Source organism: Rattus rattus, chromosome 4 (genome assembly GCF_011064425.1).
Source record: "Rattus rattus isolate New Zealand chromosome 4, Rrattus_CSIRO_v1, whole genome shotgun sequence".
In the NCBI taxonomy this organism is placed as follows: Eukaryota; Metazoa; Chordata; class Mammalia; order Rodentia; family Muridae; genus Rattus; species Rattus rattus.
In genome coordinates this window covers 52,893,231-52,909,231 of record NC_046157.1, presented here as the reverse complement: position 1 = coordinate 52,909,231, position 16,001 = coordinate 52,893,231, and the positions used below count along the sequence as shown (strand labels likewise).

The 16,001-nt window shown below is 43.6% G+C and overlaps 1 protein-coding gene across 2 annotated transcripts in view; it reads right to left on the bottom strand.

Moving 5' to 3' along the window:
- Positions 1-133: 133 nt before the first annotated feature.
- Cryzl1 (crystallin zeta like 1) overlaps positions 134-16,001 on the bottom strand; it is a 40,026-nt gene continuing 24,158 nt past the window's right edge. For both annotated transcript variants that reach the window (XM_032900428.1, XM_032900429.1), the window contains 7 exons: positions 9,533-9,666; positions 8,035-8,146; positions 5,514-5,612; positions 4,332-4,450; positions 3,181-3,286; positions 1,674-1,719; positions 134-730 (listed from right to left, as the gene is read on the bottom strand). In XM_032900428.1, the coding sequence (XP_032756319.1) occupies positions 631-730; positions 1,674-1,719; positions 3,181-3,286; positions 4,332-4,450; positions 5,514-5,612; positions 8,035-8,146; positions 9,533-9,666 (716 nt within the window). In that variant the 3' untranslated portion in view covers positions 134-630. The remainder of the gene's footprint in view (positions 731-1,673; positions 1,720-3,180; positions 3,287-4,331; positions 4,451-5,513; positions 5,613-8,034; positions 8,147-9,532; positions 9,667-16,001) is intronic.

Here is a 16,001-nt window from a genome sequence, read left to right as displayed (position 1 = left end):
CTAGCCTCAGGCCAAGTCTTCCACCCTGTCCCCAGTGCCTGACCACCCCAGCCCTTTATGCAAATGCTATGCCACTACTACCACAGGACCAGGCACTACCTTTCTGTATGATCTCAGAGAAAGTCAGAGTGGATGAATATTTAAAAACAGATTTTAAATGCCAATGGATTAGATATTTTGAAGTCGGAAAATACACTCAAATGCTAAAATAATGGCATCAAAGGTTTGTTGAGGAGGGTGTTGAGAATGAAGTTGATACGAAATCAAATTACATATTAACGTACAGCAAAAGCTTGTGACAGATGTAGTGATAGAATAGTGTGGCTTTTGCTGAAAGCAGTTTTCTTAATGGAAAGAACTTTATAGCAGAGGCAAAGTGTATAGATACAACAACAAAATGTTTTTGGAATGTCCCCTTCAGGTGTTAAAAATTATTTGGATTGTTTGCACATTAATTTTGCAAGTATTTTTCAAATGTGTCAAATAACCAAACATCATATTGTGGCAGGAAAACAGGCTTAAAAATAGAAAATCTTGTTTTATCTTCCTTGATTTTTTTCAACAATTTCCAAAGAAAACTGGCTTCATACACTGATGTGGGTGCATCCAACTGAGGTCTGGGAAAGAAAATTAAAATTGAACAACTTGCTTTTTTCTTTCTTGACTTTTCTGAACAACTTCCATGGAAACTTTGGCCTCATACAGTGGAATGGGTTCATCAAGCAGAGGTCTGAGGAGGAAAAATGATTAGACATGTCAGGCATGGGCACAGATGAGGAGGTCACACAGGACACAGTGCTACAGACATTTGACTATTTTCCTTTAAATAATGCAAACAGCTTGGTGGTGGCACATGCCATTACTCCCAGCACCGGAGAGGCAGAGGCAGGTGAATCTCTTCGAGTTCCTGGTCAGACAGCCTGACACACATGCATCAATATTTCTATGGCTCTAAAGAAGTAGTGATTTTTTTTCTTTTTTCTTTCTTTTTTAAGACAGGGTTTGTCAGGCTGGAGAGATGGCTCAGGGGTTAAGAGCACTAACTGCTCTTCCAGAGGTCCTGAGTTCAATTCCCAGCAACCACATGGTGGCTCACAACCATCTGTAATAGGATCCGAGCCCTCTTCTGGTGTGTCTGAAGACAGCTACAGTGCACTCATATATAATACATAAATCTTAAAAAAAAAAAAAAAAAAGACAGGGTTTGTCTTGTTAGCTAGCCCAGGATGGCCTAGAACTCATGATCTGCTTGCCTTAGCCTTCCAAATGCTGTGAAGATAGGTGTGTGCCACAACATTGGGAGAAAAGTGTTTACATTTTGAAAGAAAAATATACTACTGACCCTTTATCTAATGCTTACTTTATTTATTTTAAAGATTTATTTATTATATATAAGTACACTGTAGCTGTCTTCAGACACACCAGAAAAGGGCATCAGATCCCATTACAGATGGTTGTGAGCCACCATGTAGTTGCTGGGATTTGAACTCAGGACCTCAGGAAGAGCAGCCAGTGCTCTTAACAGCTGAGCCATCATTTGAGAATCATGAAAGAGCTATTTATTAAAGGTGATTAAAAAAGACAAGCACTAGAAATGCCATAAAACTGGAATAAATACAAACACCCCCTTTCTGTCTTTGAGAAATGACGATTAGTTTGCTGTTTTCGCATACCTGAACACACCAGCTGATAGCTTCTCCATCACGTCTTTTAAGATGCGTAAATGGAAGAACTGTTAAGGTTCACTGTAGCAGAGAGGGGATTAAATAAACCATTCAAGATGCTGGGCAGGACTCCTTTATTTTTCTTTTTATAAAGCTTTGCACTTTCAAATTCAAAGTGGTACGGCAGCAACTAGAACTGTCAATCACTTCTAGAACAAAGGGATGATCTGCAATAACTGAGGAGTGACAGGGACAGAAGGAGGAGAGTGAGTGGTAGGAACAGTGAGCCTGCATGGGGCTGGTCAATGGGACGCCACAGTCTTTGTTATTTAAGCATTAAGCATGATATTCAGCTTTTCAGCTCAAAGATAAAATAAACATTCATCAATGAATTCAGTTGGGGACAGCTTCAATTTGTTTGCACAAGTTCTCTTACTTGCTTCAAAAATAAGAAAAATGCTAGTTAATATGCATCTGTGTGGTAGTTTTAATGAAAAATGTCCCCCCATGGTTCCTGTGTCTGAAGACTTGGTTCCCAGTTGGTGGTGGTCTAGAAGTTCTGGGTCCTTTAGAAGGGACATCTTTGTTGTAGGAAGACTTCCCTGGGAAGGGGGCAGGCTTTGATGGCTTATGAGCTCGCCGTGTTCCTGCTTACTGATCTCTGTCTGCTGCCAGTGTGTGGATAAGGGTGCGCTAACCCAGGTTCCCATCCTGACGACAAGGCTTCCCAGCTATTATGGAACTGTAGGCCAAACTGAACCCTTCTATAAACTGCTTTTGGTCATGGTGTTTGTCATAGCAACAAAAATGTAACTAACATGCTATGTTACTAGCCATCAGAATTATATCTATATTAAGAAAGAATAAAAATGAATAAGACAGTCTCGAGAGAGGGCTCATGGGTAAGATCACGTGCAGAGGACCCAGGTTTGGTTCCCAGTACTCTTGTGAGCCATAAGTGTGTAACTCTAGTTTCAGAGGGACCTCACACCCTCTTTGGTCTCCTTGGACACCAGGTATACAGACAACATGCAGGCATAGGCCCAAACAAAGACACATACAAGTAAATAAATACATTTCTAAAAAAGTTCCATTATGATACTTATAAAATTAAACTGTAAACATTTTGAAATATTTTATTCAATGGCACCTTTGTAAAAGTTAAGTATGTTACCAATTAAAGTATCATGTAATGCCAGGTTAAAAGCGAAGAGAAATTTTCCACCTGTCTCATTATTTACTTCCTGTTCAGAAGGCGTTAAACCTTGGGACCTGATTACCATCTGTCTCTTGTTCCCTGTACCGTTGGGCACACAGTAGTAGCCTCTGTAAATATCAGTCTTTTCACCTGTGAAATGGAACTACATTATTCAGACCTCACAGACTTCATGTCACAAGTCAGACATGCTCAAGGAAAGTTCACAGCTAATTATAATTCCTTATTGTTCCATTGAAAGAATTCATGAGTACAAGGCAATTCAAAGCTAGCAATTTGAATCAGTAGAAAAAAGGATATAAAGATATTTTCCCTGTTGTGCATTTGACAAATTCCAAACTTCATCATTAAGGAAAGCCACTGTTGCTCCCTTGAGGAAAAGGCAATGGCTATCTGGAGGATCCAACTTTGGGAGAAGTCACAGAGACAAAACAATTACTGTTAGGTTGAACAGCACAAAGATGCTCACACTAGAAAGCCTTTGGTACAAATTAAACACTGTGGAAAGCACAGACACTCGCTACAAGCTTACACAGCCCTTAGTTACAGTTTCTTCCCTAAGCCATGATCAAACAGCAAGGACAGGGCAGTTGCAGGGCCAATGTGGATTCCAGGTGTAGGTGTGTGTGTGTGTGTGTGTGTGTGTGTGTGTGTGTGTGTGTGTGTGTGTGTGTGTCAGGTTCTCTCTGTGCCTTCGGCCCACTACTATCAGGCATCTTTGTCTGGACTGATATATTAGTATAGTACTTATATATTAGCTATGACATAAACATTCAATTAGAATTCTGTTGAAAAATATAACCTTGGGAGGTAATTCATCTATACAGACATATAGGAATATCAATCTGGGTTATAAAATTATGATAATATTATTCATAAATATTTCATTACAGTTATGAGGTTACTGGAAAGAAAACTTTTAGGGTCTGGCAGATGACTCACGTTACCAATGTGCTTGTTGCACAGATACAAGGACCCAAGGTCAGACACTAACACCAAGTAAAAGGCCAGGTGCAGTGGCACAGCTGTCATCCCAGTGCTAGAGAGGCAGAGATGGGAGGATACTGGGTCTTGGTGCCAGTCATTCTAGCCAAACTGGCAAGTTCCAGGCTCAGGAGAGCTCCTCTGCCAAAAGATAGGGTGGAGAGCAATAGAGGGAGAGACCAGATGTTTACTTTTGGCTTCTCTTGCATATACATGTACGCGCAAAGACAAAAGTGTAATTTGAAATACAATGTAAACGTCCAGATGTCACTATGTGTAACTAAATACAACTGTAATGTGTTCTAAGTGAACGACTTCCCTGCTGGATAGAATTTGACCAGTTACATACATAACATACAAAAGAAGCTACCCTCTTGTAAACACAGGGTGTGATTAGAACTCACGCTGTTTTGCGCTACCGACATCCCCTTGGTGTGATAGCAAGGCTTGGCTATTTCTGATAATACCTGAAGGTTTTCTTCTGTCGTTATCCAATGTCCTCCAACACTGAGAAGTGTGATGATGTCATGCTTATGTGGTAGTTGTAGTTTTACAGCTGGTTCATCATCTTTACTATATAATCTCACTTACAAATGAATAATTAAAAAAGAGAAAAAAGATATTTTATAAAGATCTTACAATTCATTTTATTATCAGTCTGTTTTATAGCAAGGAACACATTTCTTAGTAAAAGGGAAACTTAGTTGGCTTTACACTATACCAAAATATACTCTAGACTTAATTAAAATTAAATGCAAACTAAATTTTTATTTGGAAGCAAGCAAGGTATGTCTTGTGATAACTGTCACTAGCATAGATTAATACAATGGGACGAAAGGCTGTCTTATTAAACTGCCGAGTCGCATGCACTGAAGCCCACAAACTGATCACACTGAAGTACAGAATTCACCCACTAATGATTCTATACGTCAAGTCCAAATCCTGGGAAACAAAGATCAGGAAGGACCACACAGGATGGCTACAGCACAATAAATACACACAGAGCTGTTGTGCAGGCTCCTGACGCTGACCCTTCAGGACAGTGCTGCTGCCTCTATGTACACAGACAGACCCAAGGTAAATGTAAAAGCTCAGGAGAGAGAAGGAAAAACTGGTCTTCCTCAATAGGCCGTACAGAGGTCATCCATCCACTAGAGGGCAGCCATGCAGTACTGGTGGCTATGAAATGCTGGGCAGGTGTGTAGAATTAGGGACCCCCTGTGAGACTCCTCCTGGTGACAGGTTTTCTCACAGGGGTTCCCTTGTTGGGTTTAACGTTCAGTGCCTATGGCTTAAAGGGCGTGTTCCCTCTTCCAGAGAAACAGCATTGAGGATGGAATCAGGTAAAGAGTTAGACTTTAAATAGACGGATTTTTTATTTTTTTTTTTTTTTTTGGTTTTTTTTTTCGGAGCTGGGGACCGAACCCAGGGCCTTGCGCTTCCTAGGCAAGCACTCTACCACTGAGCTAAATCCCCAACCCCCGGATTTTTAATTAAAAACAGATCCTTAAACATCCAATTTTTATGAATGCAGTAATAATTTGTTCCTAGTTAAACCTTTTCTTCAATTTATCTAACTAAAACCATCACACAGGCTGTTCGGCTCTCAGGTCCCCACCCCTGCATCTGCTCGGCTCTCAGGTACTCACCTCCTGCATCTATGACAATATCTACTCCCAGGCCACCTGTTTCTTCCAAGCACCTTTCAGCAACATGGACTTTCCCATTAGACACATCAATCACTCGGGCTGTAAAGGACAGGAAATGAAGCAACTGCATTGTTTTCTTTGAGATCAACACAAATAGATAAGGGGGAAAGGAAAAGACAGCAGTTTTCAACAGTTACTAAATTAAAAGGAAAAGTCAGTTCTGCTAAGGTTCATTCTGAAGGAATGGCTGGGCAGATTCACTAAGATGGAGACATGTACGCTCGCACAAGGCTGGCCCACTGACGTCTGTGAGCACAGGAGCCGAGAACAGGGGCCCACAGTGACAGTGTCTGAGCGTACCCAGAGATGTGTCCTGTGTGTGTGCACTACTGTACTCATCTTTTTATCCCTTCTTTTTTTTTTTTTTTTTTTTTTATTTATTTATTTTATATATAAATACACTGTAGCTGTCTTCAGATACACCAGAAGAGGGCATCCGATCTCTTTACAGATGGTTGTGAGCCACCATGTGGTTGCTGGGAATTGAACTCAGGACCTCTGGAAGAGCAGTCGGGTGCTCTTAACCACTGAGCCATCTCTCCAGCCCTTTTTATCCCTTCTTAATCACGAAAACCCACTCTCCCCGAGCTCCTCTAGCTCCCTATAATGGAGAAGAGTCCTGAATGTAAGAAAAGGAACATGATTGGTTTTAGTAGAGCTAGATAAGCTAATTTTATGGGCTGCATTAATTGCACCCACACACATGCACACACACCCACACATATACACAGCACACACACACACATACACACACACCTGGGCACACATACACATGCACACACACGCACACACATACGCACGCACACACATGCACACACATACATGGCACACACACATACGTGTGCACACACATACACGGCACACACACATGTGTGCACACACATGCGCACACACAAACACACGTACATGCACACGCACATGCACACACATACACACGCACACATGGACACACACATGCACACACATGTGCACACACGCACACACACACACACATGCACACACATGAAGATAAATGTTTTTGTGTCTGCAGTGCTAGGTGAGGGACATAAACCCTGGACCTTAGCAATTGCAAAAAGCAGTCTACTGCTGAGCTGTGTCCTTAGCTCTTGAAACTATTATAGCAACAGAAAAAATGAATTATATTAACAGTACAATAGAACTATACTGAGAATTGAAAAAAATGTCTTGGAATTTGAACCAATGAAAATATAATTATATTTTGTTTTTAGCACCTTGTTGAGGATGATGTTTGTCAGAGCTGTTCAGACTACAAGCACAAACTAACAGCAATCTGTGACTCTTGGAGGTGAGATAGGGCAAGGATGGGGTGCAGGGGTTCAGGGTGAGAGTGCAGAGTGTAGAGACGGCTCGCACTGCACATACTGCTCTTCCAGAGGACCTGAGACCAGTTCCCAGGTTCCTGGCACCCTTGTCACACAATTCACAACTGTCTGAAACTCCAGCTCTAGGGGATCTGGTTCCCTGTTTTGGACTCTTGTCAGCACCCATCCATGTGGCACACATACACATATATAAAAATAAATATTAAACAAAAACTTTACAAGAAGGTGCTGGAGCAATCCTGGAAGTGCAGAAGTAGCCAACAGGCAAACATTTTCAATACAGGCTTAGCTATCTACGTCTGTCCTAAGCCATCTCTCTGTCTTCCCACGCTGGAGAGTAAGCTCAGGGTTCATAAATGGTAGCTCCGTTTACCGAGCTGCAGTTGACACCTTCACTCTGCTCTCTCTTTGTGAGCATGTGAGCATTTGCAAGTGTTTGTAGTGTACATGCTCACAGATCACTGAAGGATGGAGGCCCAGAGTCTACGGAGGAAATGATCCTCAACTGTTCCACCCCCAACTGCTTTGTATTATGTCCCTGTGTGCACGTATGCGAGTTTGCATGTGTGTACCACAGCACATGAGGAGCGCAGAGGACAACTTGTGGGAATCATTTTTCTCTTCCTATCATGTGGGAGAAGGTATTTGGTGGCAAGTGCTTGTACCCACTGGCCCATCCACTTCTGTGTTTACTGAGGTGGGGTTTCCCACAGAATCTGTGACTTGTGATTCAGGCTGATTTATCTAGCCTGCTCCCCAGGGACCCCATTCAGCTTCTAACCCCCCAACCCCAACCACTGAGCAGTCTTGCCAGCCTGCTAAGAGCATTTCAATGCTGATTTTATTTGGAATTCTGTACTTTGTTTTACTAGTGTACATTTTCTTTCTGTCTTTTTTCTTTTTCTTTTCTTTCTTCTTCTTCTTCTTTTTTTTTTTCTGAAAAAGGATCTCAGTGGTACTTTAGGCTGGCCTTGAACTCAAGATTCTCCTGCCTCAACCTGCTGAGGTTGAGATCGCAGGCAAGAGACATTATGCCTGGCTACAAGTGCAGGTTTTGATTTCCTTGTAAGATTAATGTTTTAGACGGTCTGCACTGAGTACTGTAACATGTAACGCACCTAGAGAAGGCCTAAGCCTTTCAAGATGTTGCTTGTCCTCCAGGCTGTGTGCTGTTGAGATCACCTTGGCTCCTCTGTGGTGTGCTAACTGAATGGCTATTGTGCCAAATGCCTGCGTGGAAATACATATCAACAGATAAAGGTGAGAGGACACACCTAATTTACTTCACAGACTGTTTAACACATATAATTCTTTAGTATGACTTAAATATATCTTAAAACATTACACAATAGAAAAAAGAAATAATTTGTTCCAATTTAGCAGGGCAAGCATCTGGCTGAGTCCTTCCTAACTACGAGGTCAGACTAACCACACACTAAGTCTATGGCGGGCCATGCCCAGAGACATGGCATGGAGAAGGGTGACCCATAATAATCAAATCATAATAGTGACCTGTAATAGTCCAAGTTAGCTATACCACATGGATGGGAATCCAGTTATACTGCTTCAATGATCATAGCACTTCCAAAGCACCATCTCTGAATCCTTGGTAAGAATGGAAGAACTAGGAACAGACTCTCCTGATGTCAGATGTCAGCCTAGAGTTAATGCTAAAGATGTTTGCCCTGCCCCAACCTGCTAAAAAATAGATCTGTCGGGGCAGGGAGATGGCTCAGCGGTTAAGAGCACTGACTACTCTTCCAGTGGTCTTGAGTTAAATTCCTAGCAACTAAATGGAGGTTCAGTGTACTTATATACATTAAATAAATAAATAAACCTTTAAAAAGAACATGATTTTACCCTAAATTTTGAACCTTTATTTTCCTTTTCTTTTTTCTTTTTCCTTGAGACAGGATGTCTCTATGTAGCACTGGCTGTCCTGGAACTCACTCTGTAGACCAAGATGGCCTCAAAAATCAAGAGATCCACCTGCTTCTGCCACCTGAGGACTGGGATCAAAGGTGCGCCACCACGGCCTGGCTGTGCCATTTTTAAAACTGGATCATGCATGTAGTATCTATCGTAAGGGCTTTTCCTGTGGCATGGAAAACGCTTACTGTGAGCCCACTTCAAGCTCCTCTATGTCCCTCTATTGCCACAACTCTCACAAGCAGAAGTCAGAGAACTGGAGTCACTGTTCCAAGTCTATTGAGGGTCCGAGAATGACTCTCCAGGCTTGTGAGCTGTCTCACTCAGAGTCACAGTAAAGAATCGAATGGCTCGGTAGGGACGCGTGCTGCTGGTGGAGCCTAGCATGCACCACGCCTTGGCAGTGATCATCACTGCTCTGAAAACACCAGAGAGACAAAAGCCTTGTCTCGTTTTTTAACTTACTGGTAAGTTCCAAGTCAGCGGCCAGCTAAGTCTAACTTGCCACGTGCTGTTGATGAGAGCGGTCTACAAGGATAAAACGGGAGGATGGAAAGGAAGTCTAACAATTCTTTATCTAACAATAAAGAAGGGTACCTGCACACAGCTTTTCTGCAGTCCCTATGTTTACGGTATTTTGGACTCTGTTTTTTTTTTTTTTTTTTAACAGAATGAGCTGGGACTCACACTTGCCCCATCCATGATCAGCACGGACTTCCCAGGAGAGAGCTGAGAAAGGTAATAGAGGGCTGTGTAGGCTCGGACTCCATCCCGGATGACTCCAGCGGCTTCCGTCCATGGCACCTTTTCTGGCTTATGAACTGTCACAAAGAACAAGAAGCAAGAGTTCACCAGTGAGCTCTGTCAGCACCTCATCTCCCCACCCTGTGCACCACCCGCTGCAGTCCCGGCCTCTGCCCCGACTTCTTCCTATGCACACAGAATCTGTTTTCTGGGTGGGAGTGTTCTGGGAGGAGAGACATTCGGAGGCACAGGTAAAGCACAGGTCGCTGCCTTGCTCCTGAACAGTCCCTGCTCTCTATGGCCCTGTGTCTCTTCTACCCTCAGTTCATCACATGGACACTCAACAGTTCCACTTCTGCCTGACTCTGAACCTCTTCTTTCTATATTTCATACTGTTTAAATGTAAAGTGTGTGAATGCGTGTGTACGGCACAGCATATGTACTAACAGCGAGAACACTCCCTGGGCCCCACCTCAGGTTTTTTTTTTTTTTTAACTTATTTACTTTTACTTCCTGCTCACCACCCCTCCCGTCACCCCCTCCCACACCCATCCCCCACACCACCTCCCCTTCTCCTCTGAGCTGGTAGAGACCCCCCTCTCTATCCCCCGACCCTGGCACTTCAAGTCTCTGTGAGGCTAGGCACTTCCTCTCCCACTGAGGACAGGCAAGGCAGCCCAGCTAGGAGAACATATCCCACGTATGGGCAACAGCTTTTGGGACAGCCCCTGCTCCAGTTGTTCAGGACCCACATGCAGTGGGTGGTACACATGGTAGGAGATATGAGGTCAAGCTACATCTGCTACATATGAGCAGGAAGCCTAGGTCCAGCCAGTGTATGCTCTTAGATTGGTGGTTCTGACTCTGAGAGAGAGCCACAGGGTCCAGGTTGTTTGAGTATATGTGCTGCTGAAGTACCCCACCACCACAACCACCAAAGTTTCTAAACAAATCTTTTTCCTGTCCTCATTAGGGAAGGCATGGTGGAGCGCTCACATTTGTTCTTTTATGGCTTGGGCCATGTGGGAGTGTCTGTGTTTGTCCATTCTTAGCTGGTGAGCGCTTGCAGTTTGGGCTGGTGAAGTAACATTGCTAAGATGTCAGGCAGTGCCTGTGGACAGGCTCACCCTCCAACAGTGGCCCTCACAGTGCTTCTCCAGGAGCAGCACCTGTCACCAGAAAAGCCTCTGGCCACCTTTGGCTCTGAGAGTCACACAGCCCATCACTTGGATATGTGACAGTTCTTACTGTGACTGTCACTTGCTCTTCCTTGTCTAATAACAATGCTGAGTTTGCCAGCCTCTGGAGTCCTCTCATGAAGCGACTGTTGACGTCTTGGCACTTTCTTGTTTATTCTTTTATGGAATTTTCATATATTTCAGATGAGGTATCTGTTCATATGTTACAAATATTACAAGCTGAGCATCCTACGAAACTTGAGAGCAGAAGTGTGTTGGGCTGGGATATTTGCATACATAGTGAGCTATCTTGCAGACAAGACCCACTTCAAATAGAAACTTCATTTCCTTCACATATATTTTATGTATCTAGCTTGAGAATAATTTTATCTATTTTATTCTTTTTTTGTTGTTAAAGATGTATTTATTTCATGTATGAGTACACTGTAGCTGTTTTCAGACACACCAGAAGAGGGCATCGGATCCCATTAGAGATGGTTGTGAGCTACCATGTGGTTGCTGGGATTTGAACTCAGGACCTCTGGGAGAGCAGTCAGTGCCCTTAACCGATGAGCCAACTCTCTAGTCCATCTATTTTATTATGAAAGACTAATTTATTTCAATTTTGTGTTTATGGATATTTTGCCTTCATGTATATCTGTACATCATCTGTGTGTAGTGCCCAGGGCCTAGAAGAGGACATTGGGACATATGAGACTGGAGTTACAACCAATTGTGAGCCACCACATGGGCGTTGGGAGCTAAACCCAGGTCCTCCAGAAAAGCAGGCGGTGCTGTTAAACCTGCACAGCCATGTCTTTGCAGTAATTTCCGACAGTGTTTTTAGCATGCTGCCTTCATTTCGGCTGCTGCCTGTCATATGAAGGTAGGTGTGGAATGCTGGTATCCCCAAGTTTTAGAGTTTGGAGTATTGGGGTTCATATTATAGTTATTCAACATATTTCAACTCAACAGCTGAGTCTCAATCACTTTAATGATATCTTTAGGAAGGGAAGGGCTGTGTGGGTGTGGTGGGGCGCTACAAGGATCACAGACTTGAGAAGCTGGAACATGGGGATCATGAGTCCGAAAAACAAAATGGGGGCTGGCAAGAGGGCTCAGCAGGGAAAGGCGCTTGCTGCCAAGCCTGAAGACCTGAGTTTAATCCCCCAGGAACCATATGTTGGAAGGAGAGAACAGACTCCTGCTAGTTGTCCTCTGGTCTTCACACACGCGACATGGCTTGAATGCACAAGCATGTATACATCCACACACTACATGTGAATAACATCCTCAGATCAATGCCTTCCCACTGTATGTGGAAAAACAATGCAAACCCCCAATACAGTTTTAAAAGCTCAACATATAGCTGGGTATCATGACCTACACATTTAATCTCAGTACTTGGTGGGGAGGGATGTGCAGGGGGAGGCATAGGCAGTCAGGACTCTATGAGTTTGAGGCCAACCTGGTCTACATAGGCAACCCATGGCTACACAGTGAGAACCTGTCTCAAAATTAAACAAAAACATCCCTGCTCCCCAAACCCTGAAAACGGAACAACAGACTAAAAAGAAAGAGTTCTGTATGATCTGCCCATTAAGCTGTTTCTTCACATTTCAACGAATTCTCATTCAAATAAATTGTGGTGCTGTTCGCCCTAGAAGCAATCCTCTCTGGGAATCACACTTTCCACGTGAGGTGCTCACAGAGCAGTCGGCAATGCATTACAGCAGACTACCGCCACCTAGCGGGGAAGTGGACCTTTGTCCGGTTGCCTGCTGAGCGAGGATAAAGATGGTCTTTTCTATTGCTGGGGTGTCCTCAATTCAGAAGCAAGCGTCACAGAGCAAAGTCCCTCTGACTCTGTGCTCAATCTTACTGTCTCCATCTTGGAGCCACAAAACTCTGACATGTTTTGCCTGCTGGTAGATATGAAGACCTTCATCTTTTTGACCGACTGACCCGCCTATCTATCTGTTTGCCTGTCTACCTACCTACCTACCTACCTATCGTTCGTTCATAGAATCATCCATCCATCCATCCATCCATCCATCCATCCATCCATCCATCCATCCATCCATCTAAGACAGGGTTTTTCTTTGTAGCTCTGGCTGTCCTAGAACTTGCTCTGTAGACCAGGCTGGCCCTGGACTCAGAGATCTGCCTGCCTCTACATCCCAAATGTTGGGATTAAAGGTGTGTGCCAGTACAAAAGAGCTCCATTGCAGTGGGGTCCTGCCTTCTGTCTCAGAGGAAGAAATATGAGAGAGAGAGGGAGAGGAAGAGAGAGAGGGGGGAAAAGAGGGAGAGGGAGAAGAAAAGGGAGGAGAGGGGGAGAAGGAAAGGGAGACTTTGTCCTGTGTGTGTCTGCATTTATTTGTATCCTTTAACCTCCTTTACAGTAAATCAGTAAATGTGTTGTCTCCAGTTCTTTAAAAATTTGAATTACATTTATTAATTTTTATTTTATGTAGCAGTGCTTTGCCACATGCATGGCTGGTACTCTTGGAGGTCAGAAGAGGGCACCAGACCCCTGTGCATGGACCTAGAGTTACAGATGGCTGTGAATCAAACCTCAGTCTTCAGCAAGAGCAACAAGAGCTCTTAAACATAGCACTTTCTTATATATAATAAATAAATAAATCTTTAAAGGGGGGCTGGAGAGATGGCTCAGCGGTTAGGAGCACTGACTGCTCTTCCAGAGGTCCTGAGTTCAAATCCCAGCAACCACATGGTGGCTCACCACCATCTGTAATGGGACCTGATGTCCTCTTCTGATGTCTGAGGACAGCGATAGTGTACGATATATAATAAACAAATCTTTAAAAACAAACCTAACATGTTTTACCACTGAGCATCCATCTCCACAGCCCGTCCCTCAGCTCACTCAGCCATTCTTACGAGCCAGACAAGCCTCAAGTGGAAACCCCAGCTCTCTCTCAGAGTCATGACGGCCCACACGAGTGACCATGCCAAAAGTGAAGGTTCTTTGGTGGGATTGGGCCCTCAAACTGCGGCATCTCTGCTATCTCCAGGTAGACAGCACCAGAATTAAAGAGACTTAAATAGGAACAGAGCGCGCCCGGTGTGTCCAGTGTAGAAATGATTGCTATGGGGAGAAATCCGGCGATTCTGAGGTCACCTTAGAGTGACTCACACTGAGTCACAGAAGAAAAGCACTGTTTGTTTTTTCTTTCACTTTTATTTACCTAGTACTATCCATCTAATTTTGCTGATTATGAAATTAGGTACAGAATAGAAGTAGTTGCTAAAGGCCTCATAGGTAAAAAGGTGACTGTCTGACCTAAGGTATACCTATCTGTTCTTATGTTTATCGACACACATTTTACTTGTGTGGCTTTTCAGGAGGCAGTATCTTCTACCAAAAGATTTTATTAAATTTTTTTTTTTTTTGGTTCTTTTTTTCGGAGCTGGGGACCGAACCCAGGGCCTTGCGCTTCCTAGGCAAGCGCTCTACCACTGAGCTAAATCCCCAACCCCGATTTTATTAAATTTTATTAAAATGTTATTCATAGGACATAATCCAAACTCTTGTGAGAGAACTGCAAATCTGAGACCAGCTGCGGGTACACAGTGAGCCTCGTCTTGGGAGAGAGAGAGGTAATAAAAACAGAGCACATATGTAACTTCTAATCACACATGCATGTGCACACACATGTGCATATACATACCATGTAGTCCTTCAAAAAACATTAAGGGCAATAAAACTATTTTTAGGAATCTAAAAGTATTTTTTTAAGATTTATTTTTTAGTATGTATGTATGTATGTATGTATGTATGTATGTATGTATGTATGTGTCTGTGTATATGTGTGTACTCAAGTGCCACAGGAGACCAGAAGAGGGCGAGATGCTCTTTGTTGCTGGGGTGACAGGAATCTGTAGGCTGCTGAGTGTGGGGGATAGGATCTGAAACCCAATCCTCAGGATAGAACAGCAAGTGCTGGACCCCAAAGGTTCTAACTAACTGGTAAGGGTTCTTGCTTTTATATTAGATGCTAAATACTTATTATGTTATAAAGACTAAACAAATAAAATATGAATCAACGGTAGATGCATGAGCACTAAGAATAGTTGTTAGTTTTGGTCATTAATAAAAGGACACACTTAAAAATGTATGCCCAGTTTTGAATGAATGAAATTATTTCTAAGTTTGGCAGAATTCCTTGAGAGCTGAAAGCAGCTGAGGCTGCGGAGATGACTCAGTGCTAACACGTACTCGTCCCAAGCCTGATGATTGAGTTCCATCCCTGGAGAGAACTGACTTCTACAAGTGTCCTCTAACCTCTACACATGCACCCTGCATGCTCACCATACCCTATCTACAACAAACCAATCTACCAACGCACCAACTAACCAACCAACCAACCCACCCACCAACTCACCCACCTACCCACCAACCAACCCACCCACCCACCCACCAACCAATCAACCAACCAACCAACAACCAACTCACCAACAACCAACTCACCAACCAACCCCAACCAACCAACTCACCAACCAACCAACCCACCAACCAACTAACAACCAACCCCAACCAACCAACCAACTCACCAACAACCAACTCACCAACAACCAACTCACCAACCAACCCCAACCAACTCACCAACCAACCCCAACCAACCAACCAACCAACCAACCCAACCAACCAACCAAACCATACCAACCCACCAACCCACCAACAACCAACTCACCACACAACCAACCAACAACCAACTCACCAACCAACCAACCCACCAACCAACCAACATCCAACTCACCAACCAACCCACCAACCAACCCACCAACCAACCACCAACCAACTCACCAACAACCAACCAACCCACCAACCAACCAACAACCAACCAAACAACCAACCAATCAACCCCAACCAACCAACCAACCAACCAACCAACCAACCAACCAACCAACCAACCAACCAACCAACCAACCAATCAACCAACCAATCAACCAACCAATCAACCAACCAACCAACCAACCCACCCACCAACCAACCAACCAACCCCAACCAACCAACCAATCAACCACCAACCAACCCACCAATCAACCAACTCACCAACTCACCCACCTACCCACCAACCAACCCACCCACCCATCAACCAACTAAACAACAACCAACTACCAACCAACCAACCAACCAACCAACCACCAACTCACCAACCAACAAGTAAATATTTAAAGGCGTCAGAAGCAGAACATAGCTAGGCTAG